Source organism: Anoplopoma fimbria, chromosome 14, assembly GCF_027596085.1.
Source record: "Anoplopoma fimbria isolate UVic2021 breed Golden Eagle Sablefish chromosome 14, Afim_UVic_2022, whole genome shotgun sequence".
Classification (NCBI taxonomy): domain Eukaryota; kingdom Metazoa; phylum Chordata; class Actinopteri; order Perciformes; family Anoplopomatidae; genus Anoplopoma; species Anoplopoma fimbria.
This window is the reverse complement of record NC_072462.1, coordinates 22235036-22256408: the sequence shown is the minus strand read 5'-3', so window position 1 is coordinate 22256408 and position 21373 is coordinate 22235036. Positions and strand designations below refer to the sequence as shown.

The following is a 21373-nucleotide window of genomic DNA, read 5'->3' as shown; positions in this document are numbered from 1 at the left end:
CAGGAAGTGTATTCAACATAGGTATTCAAGAGAACTACTAGTCACCAGAAGTCATAAGTGCAAATTAACTCCAGAAGATGGCAGTGGTGCAAAATAAAACACACAAGCTACCGTTAAAACCCAAAGAAGAAGAAGAAGAAGCAGAAGCACTTGTTTTGTGACTTTTATTTTGAAGGCTGTGACCGGAAGTGTTTTCTAGCTTGCCATGCGGAAGTAGACGCGCATGCGTGGTTTCCGTTTTCGGTTGCAGTTTGTCCACGCTGGTACCCGGACATACACACAGGTTTCACAGCTGTCCCACTCTCCAGACGCAGACACGGAGGCCGTAGTGACAGCACTGTGTGTGTTGGCGTGTCTGCTGGCTCCCTCGCTGAGCAGCCCGGAGATGTGCACGCAGAGCAGGGCCGCGGCTCTGATGGCCAACGTCCCGCGGGTAGACATCGACCCGGCCGGCGTGTTCAAGTACGTCCTGATCCGAGTGCACAGCACGGAGGAGGGAGACGACGCGGAGATAGATGTAGTGCGAGGGTACGGCTGGGCAGAGTTCCACGGTGAGTAGGGACACTCAAGACCAGTTGAATGAATGAGGTTGTTCTCCATTCAGAGGGTCGGTGGTTCGATACCCGGCTTCGGCAGTCGATGTGTCCTTGGGCAAGACACTTAACCCCAAGTTGCTCCTGAAGGCCATCGGTGTGGACTGGATGATGAATGTTAGTTAGAGTCTGATGGTGGCACCTTGATGGTAGCCTGTCATCAGTGTGTGAATGGGTGAATGATATGTAACATACTACTGACTGTAAGTCGCTTTGGAGAAAAGCCTCTGCTAAATGACTGTAATGTAATGTAATTACATGTAATGTACATGTAATGTAATGTACATTAATGTAATTAATGACATGATCACCTGTCAGACTGTCAGTCAGAGCTGCCTGATGTCAGCAGGCTGCAGTCCTGTGGTCTGACTCTAGGTGGGAGTGTATCTGCAGTTTAGATTTAAGACATCAAGCATTTTACATTACATTACATTATTACATTATATTACATTACATTACATTATTATTATATTACATTACATTACATTACATTACATTACATTATTACATTATTACATTACATTATTACATTACATTACATTACATTACATTATTACATTACATTACATTATTACATTACATTACATTATTACATTACATTATTACATTACATTATTACATTACATTACATACATTACATTACATTACATTACATTACAGTCATTTAGCAGACGCTTTTATCCAAAGCGACTTACAGGAAGTGTATTCAACATAGGTATTCAAGAGAACTACTAGTCACCAGAAGTCATCAGTGCATCTCCTTTCTTAAACAAGCATCTTAAAGCATAAACCAGAGCAAAAGTATAGTGCAGAGGCAGATTACTACGAAAACAATAATTGCAACAGACTAATCCGAATATAGTAAGTGCTACAAACTACTACGAATAGGATAAGTGCAGTAAACAAATACAAATTCAATAAGTGCAGCGAACTGATAGGAATACAGTAAGGGCAACAACTAATACGAGTGCAATAAGTGCTACGAGGAAGGCTCAGGGTAGTACTTCTTGAAGAGGTGAGTTTTCAGCCTGCGCCTAAAGATGGGCATTTAAGGCTAACATGGTTAGGTGTGGTAGAGTGAAATAGGAATGAAACATTTGCATACTACACTCTTCTCTTTGTTTTCTGTGCTGTCACAATAAAACACTTCATAAATTAGTTTACTTATTAAAAACTAAAAAGGCTTACGAATTGTAATTTAACAGATGTTTCCAAGTCAATGCAAACATAAAAAGGGAATACACAAAAATGATTTTTGTTGTATTTCACTTGATTTCTTTCTTAAACCTATGCATTTTAAGTCGTCCATAGAACTTCCCAAGACTACAAGGGTGACAACAACTGGCATGAATGTGCCTGCTGCCACACTAATTCAATCATCCCCACACTGGGAGGAAAATTCCAAGTCATGATTCCTATTAGAGAAGGTGTATGTTTTAAAGAAACCAGCCAAGAGAGAACTGTTTTGGATATACTCAACACTATAACACCAAATGGACCTAAAAAAGACTTGGGACCATTGACCACTTCATTATCTAGGATCATTGGTAAAACCAGGCCACGATGGGAAATGAATGAGTTTTATTCAAGTGTCCCTTTAATGCCATCTAGTGTCTGGTCTAAATAGTGAACCAATGATGACCAGAATCAGGATTTTGTGAAGCTTCATATTGTATTTTATGAGGTTAAAATTAGAATGAACTAATAGGTTTGTGATTGGTCCATGTGTTTAATCGTTTGCCTCCTAAGCTGTGTGTTAACTCTGCTCTTGTACATTGCTGAACTGTGATGTGAGCCAAAAAACATTAAACCATTTTGTCCATCTTGACTTTCAAATCTGTGATGTGCTACCTTTTCATATTTTGGGGGGAATCTTTTATGCACAGTTGGCCACTGAAACACTATACTATAACCTCATTCAAAAAAATGTGTTTATGCCAAGATCCAAGTACCTATTAACGTCAAAACCTGTGATTCAAATTACTTTCATCTCATAAACAAAATGCATGCTGAGGCTACTTTATTTCCAATTGTTCTATATTATATCTGGAGATGAAATGTATTAGAATGTGCAGTGTTTATGTGTTCCTCACCCATCCCATGCCTTTTCTTGCAGCTGATATCTATGATAAGGTGTCAGAGGAGCTGGAAAAGGGCGGACACCTGGACTGTGAGTGTATCGGAGGAGGGAGGATCAGTCACGACCCCCAGGCCAAGAAGATCCACGTCTACGGATACTCCATAGTGAGAGAACTAGGCTGAATAAAAACTGTGATGACGTAGATAACGACAGTACATGAGAGTAAACATGCTATAAAACCACAACTCTTAGCTGAAGGAAGCTGAAAAGCTCCGTATTGCTGCAGAGTTGGCGGATAATAAGTGACTGGGTCGTCACTAGGAGCGATCCTTTTAACTTAATCATTAAATTCAGTTTTAAATATTGATTATTTGAGTTTAAATAACTGGTTAAACTCTAATGAAACGTTGACATGTTGCTTTTCGTTGCAGGGATTTGGACGAGCAAACCACGCTGTAACCACTGAGAAACTGAAGGCTCAGTATCCAGGCTATGAGGTGACCTGGGACAATGAAGGATACTGAACTGACCCAAGATCAGCCTCTATTGGGCTCACTTTGTCCTGGACTGACACGGCACTAATCTGTAACCCGCTCATTAAGAACCACACAGAGTCCGATAAGGTTTTTGACACCACATTGATAATCTGAGACTCACAGACAGCGACGAGTCTGATTAGGAATCAAGCCTTTTTTGGGGGGACTCATTTTTAAGTTACAATTTGAGTAAAGATATAGCAAACAAATTAGTTTATCACATTTTTACTCTACTTGGATTTAAAAAAACAATAATAATACAATATTGTGTTCTTCTAGTGTGAATAAATGGGCATGGCATACAGTCACTCACCGACTTGTTGTAGAGTCTTACAGCCTCATAAATATAATCTAATCACTAAGATATGTTGGAACCATATAAGCTTTGTGCTGATGTATTTTTCATAAATGTTTCCTGAAAACTGCCTTTAAATTGTGTGCATACTGTGTTCCTTCTGTCGCAGAGCTGAAAAAATGCTTATCTTACTGCAGTTGTATCGCCAGCCATCGACAGGACTATAAACTGCTGAAGAAATTTGAGGCCTTTATTAGATCCGGCCAGATAAGATCCAATGAACTTGATGATCTTCCAAGATTAAATTATGCTGAAGTATTTTGAAATCCTGACCTACTGGTTGCCAATGAAAGGATACTAGATATACTATGGAACTAGAATTACTAATATGAAGTATTTTAAACCTGCATTTGTATGCCTCCACGGCGGCAACAGTTAGTTCCATCAAAAGTGAAAAAAGATTTGCCTTCCATCTGTTTTATTGACGTGGTAAAGTGTTGTTCGTGAGCTACTAAGTCTTTTCTGAAAATCAGCTGAGTTGCGTTTACGGTATTGTTACACAGCCTAAATCTTCAACTACACTGGACGGGACTTTTGAAATTGTTGTGTATTGTCAATTCTCCCAGCCACAATCAAAATCAATCAAATTGTCAAATTGTTTTAATTCAGATTCCTAGATGAGTCAAATACACAAGATGCACCTGTGAAGCTAGACAGCTGTGGAGAGTGGGTGGGTGTATTTTGGCACTTCTCGAGCAAGGCTGGAGTTAGTCATTTTTGAAGTGATAGTGATGTTTGGCTGCTTTGATACATGCCTTTCTCGGAAAAGAACTACAGAGTTGGCAAAGCTGCACAAATACTTCATCACCAACATAGAAGCTAATTTTAACACTAATATGGTCATTGAGCTGATTTAAAAGGGGCTATGAAATATTATATATTGTTTAATTTGTCTTTCATCTAGTGTGAAGACGATGTGATAATATGTGAACACTCCTAAATAAGAATAACGCTTTCCTGTTTTGTTTTCTACCAACATGGCATGACTAGAGCACTGAGCTAAACTAAGTTCCCTTAAGAAAGACACTTTGCTTTACTTTACTAAAAGTGCCTTTCCAAAACAAAGTGGGAGAATTTGGTAAATAAAGATGAAACAGATGTATAATGTGATTATTTTTTGTGTGTAGACTACACTGCAGTTTGCACCTGAATTGCCTTGCGTGTCTGTTGCCAACTGTGTCTACTTAAGTTGTTGTGTACTGTATACACTGTGGAAATCATTTGGAGGAAATTGTTTTATGATGGTTTGTTTCAGCTGCATGCTGGGAGAATTTAAAGTCCAGTTGTTATCTCTGAGAAGCGGAAAAGAGGTCACAGTCGGCCAATAAAGACTCTCCAGGTTGTGTTCAGAGCTCCAGACCGATCAGGCGGGAGAGAGGGAAAATAGAAGATGCTGCTCTGGAGAAGCTCAGCCCTCACTCTGCTGTTGACTCTGCAGTTTGGTAAGAACACATTCAGCCAGGCTCCATTCAAACAGTGTGAGATTTAACTCTTTAAATGTGGAAATAATGCAGCTGCTGCTGATGGCTGGAATAAACTTGGCTTGTGGCATTATTTAGCTGTATAAAGTACTGATAGTGTTTGAAAGTTTGACAAAAAAAGTTAAGGTCCACTTAACAGCTTTTTCTTGAACTAACTTCTGAACATACTATTTCCAAGGTCAAGAGGAAACCCACATGCTCAAGCCACAAAAGAGTTCATAAAAAGTATTGTTTTGTCTAACGGAGTGGATCACTTTCACCCGCTGTCATAAGAATCTTAGTCGCCAGGCTTTAACTTCCACTTAGAGCACTGAGGTAATGACCTCTGGTGGTTATATATCAGTAGTTATAGACTCATTATACATCAGTTTGACGAGTAAGCCAACGATTAATAAGTATCAAACATTGATAAACGTTCATGTTCATGAAGACATTTGTGTTTTAAAATTTCCAGGAAATGTAACTGGGCACTTTTTTTGGTATAATTTCTCATACAAAGGACAAAAACAGTTAAGACATTTTCTCTCAACCTGTCTTGTTCCACTGACAACAAATTTTGATTATACAGTAAATATATACACTTTATTGCGAGAGTACACATTTTTAAATGTAGATGGTTTATCGTCTTACGAGGAAAAAAGGAAAAAACGTGTAAATGAAAAAGAAATAGGAATATTATCAAAACTAAATAATGTTCATTCTTTCAGATCGGTTGAGATTGGATTAGAGGAATATTTAGAAATACAGGATCAGACTGTCATTACTTGATCATTCAGTCTTCACATTGGAAAGAAACAACTGCAACAACTTTAACATAGAAAAATACATCTTCTAATATATTTAATTGGTATCAACAGAACTTAGTAAAAGTGATCCTATAGTTCTGAGTTATCTGTGTGTGATTACTGAACATTTTATCACCATGCGTCAGTCAGTGATGTATGTATCTACTGGCTCTCATGTGTGACATCCAGATGTCAGCTATCAGAGACCTTTGGATTAACAGAAGGCATTTTTCTGGCCTTTGAGCCTGTTGGCATTAGCTGTGCCATAAATCTTTGACAGTAATAAGAACTGATAAGAGAGTTTGGGGTTGAGTGACCTGTGAGATTGGATACAGTATTTAAGTACAATTACTTGTACTGTTCTGATTCTTAAGGTGTTTTAGTAATTTGGAGTTACATTTAACAGTCAAAACGCAAGTAAAGACAGTCTGTCATTTTCAACCTTGATATTAGCAGTAGACAAAACAATCTCAAAACAAGGTTTGAATTTCGAGCTTGTTCTGGAGCTTTCAACCTTATGGCTCGGTCTTCAACAGCAGACGATGTTTCCATTTATTTGTTACTTCGATTTTTTAATGGAATGTTTGAAAATCTACATTTCCATGACAACTGAGCCAACTTCTTGTGCTGATGATGACAGTGTGATATGGTTGAAAGCTTCAGCACAATTGAGTAAGTGGACCTTGAGTGAAGATTGTTTTTTATCAACGAGATATGCGCATGAAAAAAGTCACATCTACAATACTAAGAAACAGCATACACTTTAACACATCTTTTTCATCACACACTGAAAGGCACCAATCTTCAGAATAACAACTTTTACATTTGATATTTGCGTATGTTATGTGGTGAACGCTGCCTGATGTTTGATCGTACCACACAGCGGCTGGCTCTTGGGCTCATACATGCCAGGCTCCTGAGAGGAAATGTGACTTTGTGTGCGACTGTGCTGACTGCGGCGATGAGCAGGACTGTGGTAAGTCTGAGTACTGCTATTCAAATGTGAGATCAGATGCGAAGACTTTACCCCAAACTGATTTCTCATTTGTTTATAGTAACCTACTCTCATCTTTACATTTAATGTACATTACAAAATTGCACAGTCGTGTCTAGATTGAAGCCTGGCAATCAGAAAGCACTGATTTGGAGTGAAACCTGGGGAAGATGTTTGAACATTGTCTGCTGAAATAAAATTTTGTTTATTCTTTATTTTTACTATATCAAGCCTTAAATCTTACTTAATAGTGCTTGTATCATTAGCAGAAACTTCACAGAATATGATCAGTTTTCACTTAACCCTATCCCTGTTAAGATCTGCACATAGTATTTTATTATTTATAACGCTGAACCATCATTTCTTTTACACTTCTCAAGGCTACAGCGGGAGAGGGTTTGCATGTGACTTTGATGAAGCGGGAACGTGTGGATGGTCTGACCAATCCTTGAATGCAGCAGTGTACGGCTGGGAGAGACGACAGAGAGGAGGGGACACGCTGCCCAACAGCGGGCCGTCCTCCGACTACTCCACCGGGACAGCTACAGGTGTGGTTTGATACTCCTCCCTTTTATACTTTGCCTTTCTGTCCTCATGTTGTCCATGCAGCAACAAGTATTTTTAAAAATCATATTATTTTGTTCAACTTGGGAATACATTTAATTCAGTGTCTTATTTAAACTAGTAGAATACATTAGTACAGTTGGCTAGAAGTCTGTATAGTGAGGACATGATGTAAATTTTGGGTTGGTGGGAGTAAAAAGTCAAGATCAAGTATTGTTGTAATTATTGTGTTCCTCGTCTGATCAATGAATAGTGCACAGAAATGGAGAACATATTTTAGTTATATCTTTACCCAGAACCCCCCTCTCCTCCTACAACCAAACTGACACTTAGTGAACACTGAAAACAGATCCTTGAGATCCAATTCATGTTAATACATCTCATTATTTGAATGTCAAAAGTCATCCACTAAAGGGTTTTTTTATTTTATGCACCAGTTTCTAATGAAAACCCCATGCGAATATGATATGTACTGATTAAGTGAGTAATCAACAGATCCTTATGTCATTTTCACAGCCAGTAGTTTCTCTGCAGCTGTTAGTTCAACAATGATCTCTCCCCCAGCAGCTAAATTCACATTAGAGTCACTATTCAACGGGAGGACGTGTGTTGAACACAGGTTCGGCATGTCTTATTAGGTCAGAGGGACAGGGGGTAGCATGCATATATAAAGCCTGCACTTCTCTTATTCCCTATCACACAGGGTGGTTTATGGGAGTGAGCGCAGTGACGTCAGAGTCTCCCAGCTCTGCGGTTTTAGAATCCCCAGAGATGAAACAGTCTTCCCAAACCTGTCGCCTTCGTCTCAGATACTTCCTGTGGGACTCAGGTAACGACTATTAATACCTACGGGCCACACGTTCAAACTGCCCGCTTCTACTGTATCTTAAAACACAACCTTATAGACAGGATTTAATATTCATTTCTACTGCTTTCACTATTTGTATGTATTTAATGTGTATTTGCTTTCATGTATCCCTGTTTGGAATCAGAATCAGTTAAACAAAATTTGTACATTACAGATATATAAGAAAACATTAAAATAAAGGACTATGTATAATACAATACAATGATGTACATAATGCTACAATATATAACACAAGTATAGTTAAAAAAGTATAAAGGCTGTATCAATGGAACTACAGTTTAATTATTGTAAATTTAAAACATTATTGCGTAACGTTATGTTTTGCATGTGTCTCTCATAATTTGATTGATTCTACACCTGTATCCATGGTAAACTTATTAGTAGACATAGTTATCATTTTGTGTTGTGTTAAAGGCAAGATTTTGATTTTGAAGTGTTCCCCCTGTCCTGTAGGTCACTCCAGTCTGGGCTCCACGCCATTATGGGCGTCCATCCTTCGCCAGGACCTGCGTGAGACCGTCGTGTGGCGTCCGGAGGCCACCAGCGTCCGCGGCTGGAGGGAGGCCACCGTCTTCCTGGGCCGCATTCCCACCGGCTTCCGCATCCGTTTGCAATCGCGGCGCTCCACTGGGCAAAGAGGAGATGTGGCGGTGGACCAGCTAGAGTTTCTGGACTGTGCTCTGCCCTGTGAGTCCCCCCAAATATACCGCTCATGTGCTGTTCCATCAGCATTTAATTATGATGAATTTGTAAACTGATCAATTAAAGTTGTAGAACCACGATGAGCATAGTGATTGTTATCTCTCGCTATGTCATCAGTGCCTCTCCCTGGGGAAGGCTGTCCCCTAGAGATGAAGCCATGTAAGCGGGGGGGCTGCGTGGAGCGCAGACAGCTCTGTGACGGCAGCGACGACTGTGGGGACAGGACTGATGAGGAGAACTGTGGTGAGACATGGGACAGCACACAGCCCTCTGACACCGAGGGACAGTACATAAGTTTGGAATTTGTCCGGGGACAGATGACTCACTGTACAAAGGGACAAAGTACAACACACAAGAGTCTGTGATAACAGTGCAGGAGAGATTAGAGGGGAAGTTCAACCAACAATGCAAATTTCACCGGACTGCTTTCTAGCTTAAATCCCAATGATAATTGTTTTTAGTATGATATTGTTTATGGTAGGACACATTGCTGTTCAGATATTCAACATTGTATTTTGTTGGAGACAAAAGTTTGTAACGTAATGTCAATGTCTTCAAAATCTGGGACATAAAAAAAAAAAAGCATCTACATAGCTCAATGTGACAAAGACGTGAGCAGAATGTGAAAATAAGTGTCCACCTACTCGCAATTTTCACCCTTCCACTCCGCTTTGTGTTGCTGTAAAATGTATTCTGGGATATTCCTGTAAAGTATCTCCTTTGCAAAGCTCCCAGACATTTTCCCAAAAAATGTATCAAATTTCCCGAATGCTTTCTGTATGGAATACACTTTTCAAAACTCCACAACATTCCTGATGTCCAATGAGAAGAGGCAACTTTTCCATACAAACCACATTGTACATTCGACACCATACATATATACATACACATACAGTGAGCACCAGTCTATGTAAGCTGCGTGTGTTTATTGTGTCTTCAAAAGGGTACCGGCTATGTGACTTCGAGGAGGGCCTTTGTGATTGGGACCTGAGGTCACTGTCCAAACTGACATGGGTCAGGACCAATCAGGAGAGCATCTCCTACACGGATCCTCTGAAGGGACCAGGCAGGGATCACTCCAGCAACAGTGCAGCAGGTACCATGTTCTGATCATGTCAACATGTTTAGAGTTACTATTTATTCTAAGTATTCTAACTAACTTTGTTTTTAAACTGAAGAAATAACTATATGTAAATAAAGGGTATCACTAATATCATTGCAGGTCACTTCCTTTATGTCACTGTCCCTGAGGATGGTCTCACAGATGACTGGGCTGCATTCCAGAGTCCCCGCCTCGAGCCCACCAACGTTACATATCCTTGCAAGGTGAGTCCCAAATGTATTCCCTCTTCAGTCAGAGAGGTTTTTATTTTACTCTTTGCGCCAAAAGTTCACAAGGATTTCCTTAAAGACCATTTTCTGTATCTGCCCGCTGTAGATGGTGATGTACACTCACCAGTTTGGGCCGAGGTCCGGCGGTCTGACGGTGCTGGTGGCAGATACTGAGATCTACCCGGTGTGGGAGAGGGGTGGTGCTCTAGGCGACGTCTGGGTGAAGGCAGAGGTGGAGATTGTCACAGACTCCATTTTCCAAGTGAGTACTCCACCTTAGTTTGTAGCCGTTATGTTGATGCCAGCCGTATAGCCTATAATATATTTAAAACAGAGTTGCTGAAGACACGGTAACAAAACATACTTTATTCACATATTAGTTTTTACAAAAGTAAATGTCAATTTAATTTAAACTTGTATGAGAAAAGTGATCTTTTGCACACACATTAGCATAGGAGAATTATTAATAAGCCATGGAGAAAAATGTAACTCCCAATATTCACAAAACTGCAGTGTATGTAAACGCACATAAAAAAAATTCCCATTATAGTTATATTTGGATTGGACTCCTGCTATTGTCAAAACTTGTAACCAAGATAACAAACATTTTTAGAAAGGATCTGAAATTTGGTTTTTAAATAGTTGTGACCAGGATATTTACTGAGCATGACGTTGGTGGAACTATTTAATGGCAACACTGTTCCCTAATGACCTCTGTTAACTGCATGTTCATGGGAATTTGTTTCAAAGTAAGTTTACTTTTAAGAGACAACATTTTTAATTCAGTCCTTGAATGACAAATCCTGATCAATACAGGAATGATGGCCTTTATGTTTTAGATATATTTAAAAAAGCAATTGTTTTCACCAAATGGGTAAATAACACTTCAGAGCTTTAGTCTTGAAGGAAATTGTTATTGCTGTCATAAATGTGCTTCTTTTCCACTCTATTTTCTGTCGTTATAGATTGTGATAATGGCAGCAGTCAGGGACTTTGCGTATGGAGGTATCGCTGTCGACAGCATTGTGTTGTCTCCTGAATGCCGCGTGTCGTCTGGTAATCCTTTTAACAGTCCTTTTTTTTTTTTTAAAGAAAGAAAGATTGCACATCTGCAAAGAATGAGATTAAAAACTCTCTGTGGTGTGATAAATCCACCGTCTCACATTCTCTTCCTGAACAGCCAATGATACCTGGGCAGGTTTCCCTAAACCTCCTAAAAACCCGTGTACTGAACCAGACAAGATGTGTGATTTCCATCGAGACTGTGCCGGAGCCGCGGATGAAGACAAATGTGGTGAGTCTGTTCATTCTCTTTATTCCGCTTCCCTTTTATCAACAGGACTACAAAGTTTTACAATAAGTTATGATCATATTAGAGCCAGTGGAGGCTGCTTTAGAATTCAGGAGCCAGCAGGGAGCCCCAACAATTTAGCAAAGTACCAGATATGATTCATTCATGTGCAGTAATTTTGTTTATGGTGAAGAAGTTTTTGACAGGAGCAAAGAATCATTCAAGTCTTCTGAAATAATTTGAATAAAGTAAATGGAGGCGTTACATTTTGATACAACGGTGACAAAATGCACAGTCCTGTGTTTATTTATTTTAATTTTAAATTGTTCTACTTTTTGAACACTTTTTACAGTTTTCTGCAGATGCTGAAGCACAATTTTTGAAACTAAGGCCCTCTTTGCCAAAACTCTAAACACAAAAAAAAACATACACAAAAATATAATTAATACCTTAAATCTCTGCAAAAAACAAACATCTCGTTCAAATCGAAATACTACTCTAAAGTTGATTTTGAAAGTTGATTTCATAACTTTGTCATTTTCATTTGTAGCATGCTGTAAATATAGACTGTGAACACAAAATCAATGTGTTTATTCTATAAACTCATAGACATATGGATTGAATAAAGATCTGAATGATCTGTCGTATGTAGGTTATTTGCCAAAAAGTGTGTTTAGGAATTTCTTACTGAGTGTGAAGCAGACAGTGGTTTTATGGTTCAGCATACCTGGTCAATGGAAGATAGGCTTCATGAGTCATTGTACCACAAGTAACAGTTTTTGTGTCTTGGCAATTGTAAAAAAGGTGTCTTCAAAAGGAACTTTAGCAGGTAGATTACCTGTCTTTTATTTATTTTTTTAATTAATATGGCTAGGCCTGACTTTTATATAACCCGGCTCATGCACTGAGCTTTGTGTGATCTCATTTTGACTGACATGTCTCCACGAATTGTTTCTGCAGGGGATTTCTCTTACACTGAGGGCAGCTCCGGCTGGACTGACGCCAGCATTGGGAGTCAAGGTTGGATGCTACATGAAAATGTCACATCCAAAGGTACAAATCACAACACTCAACTCTTTATTGATATTTAGCGGATAAAAATCCCCAAATCATATAATGTTTGTATCTTTCATATTCCTTAGATGAGTACCTGTACGTATCCGAGGCCCCTGGCCAGCAGCTGACCGAGGCCCAGACTCGGACCCCTCTCCTGGGCCCCTCCGGCCCTGCCTGCACCCTGAGCTTTGATTTTGCTCTATCAGGGGATCTAGATCACATTGGTAACTAAATCACCTTATTATCCCACATGTCTTCTTTTCACTTCTGACCTCGGGGCACAACGACTCAGATCTTTTGACATGACTCCGTTTACGTGTCCCCGCTGCAGGTGAGCTGTCCGTCAGGGTGATTGACAGCTTGCTGGGCGTGCGGCCCAAGCTGTGGGAGTTCAGTGGGAGAACTGGAACAGGGGAGGGGCGTGGCAACACGTCGACCTGCCTATTGGTTTCAGAAAAGATCGCTTCCAGGTCAGCTTCATTTTCTCAGGGCTGATATAATTATGAATCCTGGTCTTAGAAATGAATGGAGGTCAAGCTTTAAAGCAAAAGAAGAAACAGGTTGTCTGAAAACATTTAGAGCTGTAGACGTTTGATAAATGTCCCCAAAACCTTGACCTTCTATCTTTATCTGATCCACCTAAATACAACAGTTTCACCTTTTGGAACTGGTTAAACGTCTACTTTACTGTTAAAGTTGAGTTTTGTGAATTTCACTCATCAGGGCTCTTCTGTTTTCCTTGTTTTATCTTTACCAGCTGGCCCTCGAAGCTCGTGCTGTGAAACTTCCTCCAAGCGCAGAAATTAAAGTGAAAAACGTTAGCTTTGTCAGCTGTCATGCTGATTATTTCCCATCCTCTCCAACAGGTAACTCATAACCATCTACAGTATATACACATGATGATGCATAATGCAGACCTTAAGACGTTAACTCTTGATGCTTTTCGGTCAGGGCTGACGTGTAACTTTGAGGACGGACTGTGTGGATGGTATCAGGACAACAGTGACAACTTTGACTGGGCGGTGCTGGATGGGACGGACCACACCATCGGGATCGGTAAGCAAAAATACAGATATACAGTGTATTGCTCAGTAGGAAGTTTATCAGACACACTTTGCCTCAATCTGTCCTTGGCCTCACTAGTAGAAAACATCACATTTTAAAGGAGTCATATGGAGTACATAGGAAGATATTGTGTAATCATGGCTTGGTGCAGTTATAATAACATAAATAGTCTTTAGAAGTTAAAAGTGTCTGTAAGGTGTTAATTACATCTGCCCTTTAAATAATGCATTTATGCAATGAAGCTTCTTTCTCATAATCCTCATATATGCTAATGCTTTGATATAAAGATTATTTATATTCATAGTGTTCATAGTTCATAGAACATTTAACCCTCAAAACTACTAAAACCTCAAATCACTTCCATGTTCATGAGGGTGATATTGTTGGAAGTCACTGATGTCCAGGCCCAGCACAGCCAAAGTGATAACTGCACTTAATTCTGTTGAGGAAACTTAAAGCTCTTTTTTTATACTTAAATTAACAAAAGATTGTAGTTGTGTCAACAGAAAATACCTAACCCATGAAACCTGATAATTTGCTTTTAAATGCAATACAGTTTGTAGTAAAATAATAATTAAAAAAAAGACTTATGCATTATTCATTATTTATGTTAGTTTATTTTACTAACTGATACTTTGTTTAAAAATGTTGACGTTGGTGTAGGCCTCCAAACACAAAGCACTTGAGATAGTTGTTGATCCTAACTTGCAACTTGAGCAACTTTGTCTCACCTGTAAGCAAGAAGCTTTTGACCAACGTACTGAGCTAAAATGCCCCGAAGGCAAAAAATAAATCCCGGTTTGAAACTTGAAAACTGTAATTTTGAGTCTTCAGAAACAGTTTTTCCTTTTAAAGGAGAAATTTAATGAATAATACATTTCTGTTTTGAATAGAGCTGAAGAGATCCAATCTTTGAGTCTTTTTGTGGTAAATGTGTTGAACTTAGTATATAGCTCATTATAGCATCACTCATATTTACTATAAGACAATACAGTATGACTGCAGTAAATAAAGTGCCACTGCTGTACTTGTGATGCTTTGAAGCTCACTTAAATTCCCCCCGGTCTCTCTGTTTGACGTCCAGGCAGAAGTCTCATGGTGGACATGTGGAGTCCTTCTCTGCGCGGTGCGTTCGGACGCTTAGTTTCATTCACACAGTCACCAGGTCCTTCAGATCACTGCCTTTCCTTCTTCTACAAACTCTACGGGCCAAACACAGGTAAGGATGGGACTGACTGGTAAGAAGTTCAGAGTGAAAGAATGTGAAAGAAGCATCTGTTTTTCCCTAAGCCTGGGGGGGGGGGATACCAGACGTTGAAGGGAAAACTCTCATCCTTTGATGTGGATGTGCAATCATTGTTGAGGGTAAATGTAGTTGATTGAAGCAATGACTTCCTCCGAGAGGCCGGGGCTGCAGCTGCGTGAGCTGTCCAAGAGGGTAAGGCTGTCGGGGAAACTCCAGGCTGCAGCAGCTCACGTGCAGTGCATCCTGGTACATGTAGGCACCACTGGCACGACTCTGCAGGTGGGAGAACTGAGTGTTCTCTGTCAATGTAGCAAGCACTGAGGAATGTATTACTTCAATCAACTACATTTTACATCAACATTGATTGCACATCCACATAAAAAGAAACAGGATCTAGTTTTAAAGTCTCACTCTTAGGATAGTTTTGGTGTTGTGTTACATGTTGGTTTGAAAGAAAATATTTCCATCTTGCCCAGAAAAAAATGAGATAATTGAATCATATCTTGATCTTCTCACACTCACTGCCCCGTCCTCCACGTCTGATCCCATCCAGGTGCTCTGAATGTGAAGCTGTTGGATAAAAACGGTTACGAGAAAGTCCTCTGGACCCGTAGTGCAGCTCATGGCAACGTGTGGCACGAGGCGCACTGCCCGGTACCACACCAGTTAATAAACTTCAAGGTATGGAATGACTGCAGTCAGCCTGAAATGCAAAGTCACAGAGCTTCATGTTTTTAAAAAGAGTCAGAATAAAAGGGGGAGGACAAAAGTAGTGAAGATTTTTATCATCTTACTTATTTCTAACTCACCATCTCCAAACTTTCGTCTCCCTTCAGCTGATGTTTGAAGCAGTCCGCTCTGGTTTTGACGGGCGCGTTGCCATTGACGATGTGGCGTTTGTGGATGGTCCGTGCACCATGCCGAGGATGTGTTCCTTTGAAGGCCAGCGCTGTGGATACAGCAGCTCTGGTAAAGTTAATTGGCTCCACCGCAGCGGATACACCGTCACGGTGACCGGACCCAGGACTGACCACACTCTGGAGACTGAACTGGGTAAGAGAGAATCAGAGAATCTCATTGAGTGATGAGTAATATTTTAATGTACACGCAGAAAACTGACTGACAGTGAATTGTGATGTTCCTCTTTCTATTTGGTGGCTCAGGTTTCTACATGATGGCTAACACCGGGGTGGACTTCCTTCCGTCTGGTGGTACGTCAGTCCTTACCTCCCCTGTTCGCCAAGGAACCGCCAAGACTGAGTGCGTTCATTTCTGGTATCACATGGGCGGAGTGAATCCTGGTGAGACACACACACACACACACACACACACACACACACACACACACACACACACACACACACACACACACACACACACACACACACACACACACACACACACACACACACACAAACATTCCCAGAAACCCAACAACATAACTCTGTTTTCTTTGCAGGTTCTCTGACATTGTATATGAAGCCGGTGCAGGGAGAAAGGGTGAAGATCTTCTCTGACAGTCTCAACCAGGGAGATGTCTGGCGCCATGGCAACGGAAACATCTCGAGTACCCTTGTGGACTGGCAGGTACAGTGTGGAGGCTGGAGAAGCAATTATACACCTTTAATTACTAAAAGTACACCTTTAATTATGATGCTTTGTTCCGCCCTGCAGCTGGAATTTGAGGTGGTTGGAGCCGGAGGCAAAGACACTCACATTGCAGTCGATGACATCTTCATTTCAGCTCACCCATGTGAAGACCAAGGTTTGTATCAGTGTTGGCAAAATTAAAAGACCTCTTGAGCCAAAAAATTATAATTTATAACTCACCCCTTGTTACCTTGAATCGTTGAAGAAAACTTTTTTTTTGCATTCCTCAACAATGAATGAAAAATCCAAAAACCAATTAAGGGGCCACGTTTAAGAACAACAAAACTACATCAAAACGTTTATTTACAAACTCTCACACAACCAGTGCAGCATGATGCAAATCTAATTTATCCAGTTGTATGTTCACTACTTCCCAAACACATCGGTCTTCACTAAAATCTCACTCTCTTCAACACTTCAACACACAACGCAAGCGCGCTTCTCGTCAGTGCGAGTCCATAATGGGCTCTTTTTAAAGGAGCAATCCACCAAATTCTTTTTTTTTCAATATCTCAGGTTCTAAGTGCAGTCTAGAGAGAGGGATGTGTAGCTGGAGCAACACTCAAAGCGTTACAGTGGACAAACTGGACTGGGCGCTGACGAGTCAGGAGGCAGACAGCCATTACCCCAACCTGCCTGAGGACCACAGTCTGGGCACAGAGAAAGGTAAACCAGATCCAACAAGATCTTCACACTGACAGTCAGGAAGCAACGAGAACAATGATCATTTTTAACACAAACGTTATTTATGTGTGTCCATTTGTGCTTTAGTCGTTTATCCAACGACATGTACCAAAGAGTAAAATAGACTACCTTCCCTTTCCTCTCCACCAGGTCACTTCCTGTTCTTTCCGAGCAGCAACCGGACGGCAGCCAAAGAAAACGCTATGTTGCTGAGCCCCCACCTGTCCCCGACCAAGGGTACCTGCCTGAAATTCTGGGTCTACAAACCATACTCATGTAAGGATCCATGTTTAATGGTGAAAGCCTGTCCGATGTAGTCTGAGTGTGTTCGATGCACTTCCCGTTTGATATTTTGTAACACTTTTGTAACATTTCTAATGTATGCAGCGGACAACAAGCTGATGGTTTGGAGGCTGTCTGAAGGTCGTCTCAATCAGCTGCTGGTGGTGAGTGAAGTGGGAGGGCCGTGGAAACGTTTTGACGTCAACATCATATCTACTGAGGAATACCAGGTCAGACTCTCACTTGGCAGAGAATAAAATATGCTGTGTCTAATCTAGATACTGATATAGTGATTTTACCCTGTGTAGTGTACTGGATGTAAGCTAATCCACAGCACAATAATAAATACAATTTTGCACTTGACTAAATATCTTACTTTGGACAGGAATGACGGGCCGCTCTCTCTCTGCTGTCGTCTCGTTTTTGTTGTCTACAGATTGTGTTTGAAGGAATCAAAGGCACATCAGGCGTTATAGCTCTGGATGACATTGAGTACTCTGTCGGAGTCAACTGCGCCAACAGAGTTACAGATGCACTCACGAGTAAGAAGGACCGGTGGTTTTGAATGTTTTTCAGCCATAAACTGCTAACTTCATGTGTGCAACGTTTTTCTGTTTTGACTGATTTTCTCAGAAAAATACCAGGAATTTTGAAAGTAATAGTTTTGTGACATATGCTTATTTGCTTTCTTGCTGAGAGCTAGATGAGAATATTGGCACCTTGTTTCATTTTCACTTTGCATATTAAATTTGAAGCTACAGCCAGCAGCAGGTCAGACTAGCTTAGATTGGAAGCAGCAAGTTGCTGAACTGGCTTTGTCCAAAAAAAATTCACTTGGAATTTGGATATTGGCATATAAAAACATTCAGCAGTAAAGGAATTTGTCTAACTGCCAGCAGTGTGTCAACTGGCTTAAAATGCAAAACTAGCAGTGCAGCCCTTTGACTGACTTCCTGTTGTCTTCAGCACAATCATCTGGTAGAACTGGCAGCTAAATGTTGTCCACCTTCCCCGTAGCCTCCCCAAAGCGAGACAACACCGGAGGGATCGCAGCGTCCATCATCGTGGTCCTGTTGCTGATCGCCACACTGATCGTCCTTCTGATTTACTACCTGCGAACCAAACAGATAGTCAATGCCGCGCCGCCCGGTCTGTCATCCCCACCATCATCATCTTCCTCAGCTAATGCTGGCTTCAATAACCAATCATATGAACCAGAGCTTACAGTGAGTTAATCTGAAACCCAATCCTTTGATATATCTTACAGACATTGAGCACAGGATGTCAGAATGTGCGTCCAACTGTCAATAAATCTGTGACTTTCAGCTGTTGTTGGTGGGTGTCATTTTAAATGATATTAGAACTACAACAAAGATGGGTATACGAGTATAGCACATTTAACATTGGTCATATTGTTGTTGTGCTTAAAGATCTGGCTAGCTAAATCAACTGAGTGACTCAATTACTCTCCAAATAACCAAGCAATCATGGTTAATATGCCAGTCAAATATCTACCCACAATGCTTCTGACAAAAAAACAAGAATGAGGAGGTAAGATAGCTAGCAGCAGCATCCTGAGCTCACTGAGTCTGGTTAATGATTAATCATGCATTCATTGCAGCAGGATCGTGTGATTATTCAACGGATGCAGAACCATCCGATGGCGGCTGGATTCAATAATGTCACTGTGAGTGTAGAGCACTATAAACGTTTTATGACTAGTGTTTTATTGCATTTGTTGGGTAGAAAATATATCCATCTCTATTCACATGTTAATACAGTTAACGGCGGTTTAAAGCTGCACTAGTTCATCTTTGACCACTAAAGGGATGAAAGTATTCCAATATAAACTCACAGCAATCAACCTAAATATTCTATGTGTACTTGTGTTCAAAATGTTTTTTTAAAGCTGGCATTTCACTTGAATGTTTTGGCTGAATATGATAACTAAAATACTCATAGGGCTCCTTATTTTATCTGTCAAGCATGTTGCAGTGCAGCGTTAAACAGAAACAGTACCGTTTATAACAAGTTTAAAGTTAGCACTCTTCCTTGGCCAGCTTATGGACAGACTCTCTTCCTCTCGTGTTCCTACAGGTCTCTGCTGATGTCAGAGAGATGGAGGTGGCGTGAGGCAGGAGGAGCGCTGGTCCTGCCACCAAAAGGTGGCCTTGTAAAAATGAGGCGATATCACAGCAGAAGAACTGCTTGTGTCGCCCTTACATGACACACACACACATACACACACACACACACACACACACATACTGAAACACTGATGAAGGCCTAATCGATGAAGCTGCCTCAGATCTGATGGAGCCCTCGAAGGGTCACAGCTCTCTGCCTGTGGACGGACAGATGGAAGTCAGAAGGAGAATGTCTACGATAACGTGGAAGGAAATTAGTTTCACTGTCTATGAATCTAGACTGGGCATAACCCACGAACGGCAGAAATGGTTGCTTGGATATGTAAGAAAGCATGAACTGGGAGCATGGAGCTAGAAAGACGTGAGTTTACTAGGTAAGGAGGGTCTGATGAAAGACACTGTCAAGGTGCATTTTGTGAGAGGAGCTTGACCCACATTAAGGGCTAAATGTTAAAATATCTCTGCCTCAATCTGTGATTCACAAGCATCCATACTTTATAGAAAATTGGAGTGCCCCTTTAAAGAGACAAGGAGAAAGAAAAGGATGACGTTACCTTGAAAAAATATATTTTTGAAAAAAGGTTATAGAGAAAGTTGACATGTAATGCTGAAGTTTGGAAAAGTCTGTACAAAGAATGTATCCTAACAACTTTACACTGCTTTGAAACAAGATATAATTGACATCTGATAATAAATTGATTCAAGTTGAGCATTAAAACATTGTCAGGATGCCTTTGAGAGTACACTGGTCTCCGTGGAATTAAATTAGCCAAATGTGTATTTATTTAGCTCAGAATATCATCACTTGTTAGTGATCAGTGGTTTAAAATAATATTTTTAATGTGTCTGCTTGCAATTAATGTATTTTCTTTAGTATGAAGTATGATAATGATAACTGCCCTTAAACTGGTTAAGCAATAAACGTTTTCTTATTATGTCCCCTCAAATTTATAGACGGTGTTGCTTTTCTCTTTCATTAGTCTCATTAGTTTAGGTATAGATATTTTATATCTATACAGTATCTATTTTATTCATCAGTCGGTGAAATACATGGGTAGAAATGAATCGATAATGCAAAGCATCACCCAGCAGACAGAGGATGAATGGTAACCAGTGGCAGCTCCCTGCATGGCTCCGCTACGGTCAAATGCCTCGTCCATCCTTAGGAAGAGGGGATGACGACATCATGTCCTTAGCAACGGTCGCGTCTCTACGGCAACATCCTCCGGTGTCCCCTGCCTCCCGTTGTCACCGCGACTATCGTCTAAAAAACACCGTTTTGTCTCGGATGAACTGGTGTTTCTGGAGGATGGCGTGTTGACATGGGCATGAGTGCCTGAAGTTGGTGTGGACGCGGGGCAACGGGGACCCTCTCCTCCAGGTCCTCCTCCTCATCATCATCATCACCATCGGGGACCCTCTCCTCCAGGTCCTCCTCCTCCTCATCATCCTCACCATCATTGATCATCCCTCATCAGCACCACACCGCCAGCCCAGCGGCTGTTGGTTCTCATCTGGACCGGCGGCTGAATGGATCCCGCCGTGCTCATCTTCCTGCTGTACGTGATGATCGCACATGAGCTGGTCTGCGGCTGGATGCAGTACCGGAGACAGAGCACCAAACCCAGAAGACCAGCAGCTGGACCTCTGCTGCGCTCCAGG

The 21373-nt window shown here is 40.8% G+C and overlaps 2 protein-coding genes across 2 annotated transcripts; both read left to right on the top strand.

The window, feature by feature from the left end:
- Positions 1-208: 208 nt before the first annotated feature.
- Positions 209-4641, top strand: phpt1 (phosphohistidine phosphatase 1). The gene is made up of 3 exons (XM_054612642.1): positions 209-551; positions 2710-2837; positions 3105-4641. The coding sequence occupies exons 1-3, from the start codon at positions 224-226 to the stop codon at positions 3195-3197; spliced, it is 549 nt and encodes a 182-aa protein (XP_054468617.1). The 5' UTR covers positions 209-223; the 3' UTR covers positions 3198-4641.
- Positions 4642-4919: 278 nt separating this feature from the next.
- mamdc4 (MAM domain containing 4) lies at positions 4920-19829 on the top strand. Its single transcript, XM_054612897.1, is given in 30 exon segments — positions 4920-5006; positions 6714-6806; positions 7205-7372; positions 8092-8217; positions 8710-8943; positions 9076-9201; positions 9902-10054; positions 10181-10284; positions 10397-10552; positions 11256-11346; positions 11471-11584; positions 12542-12634; positions 12724-12861; positions 12969-13052; positions 13055-13107; positions 13395-13503; positions 13589-13693; positions 14787-14921; positions 15502-15629; positions 15785-16001; positions 16112-16249; positions 16408-16535; positions 16623-16713; positions 17115-17264; positions 17433-17558; positions 17670-17794; positions 18001-18106; positions 18582-18790; positions 19186-19251; positions 19662-19829. Coding segments are annotated over 30 exon segments (3654 nt in total). The 5' UTR covers positions 4920-4954; the 3' UTR covers positions 19698-19829.
- The last annotated feature ends 1544 nt before the right edge of the window (positions 19830-21373 follow it).

Excerpts from the sequence above, each read along its gene's own strand:
- phpt1 (XM_054612642.1), top strand. The coding sequence starts at position 224 with ATGCGTGGTTTCCGTTTTCGGTTGCAGTTTGTCCACGCTGGTACCCGG. Across the intron at positions 552-2,709 it reads CGGCTGGGCAGAGTTCCACG|CTGATATCTATGATAAGGTG; the intron begins GTGAGTAGGGAC and ends CTTTTCTTGCAG. Across the intron at positions 2,838-3,104 it reads ACGTCTACGGATACTCCATA|GGATTTGGACGAGCAAACCA; the intron begins GTGAGAGAACTA and ends TTTTCGTTGCAG.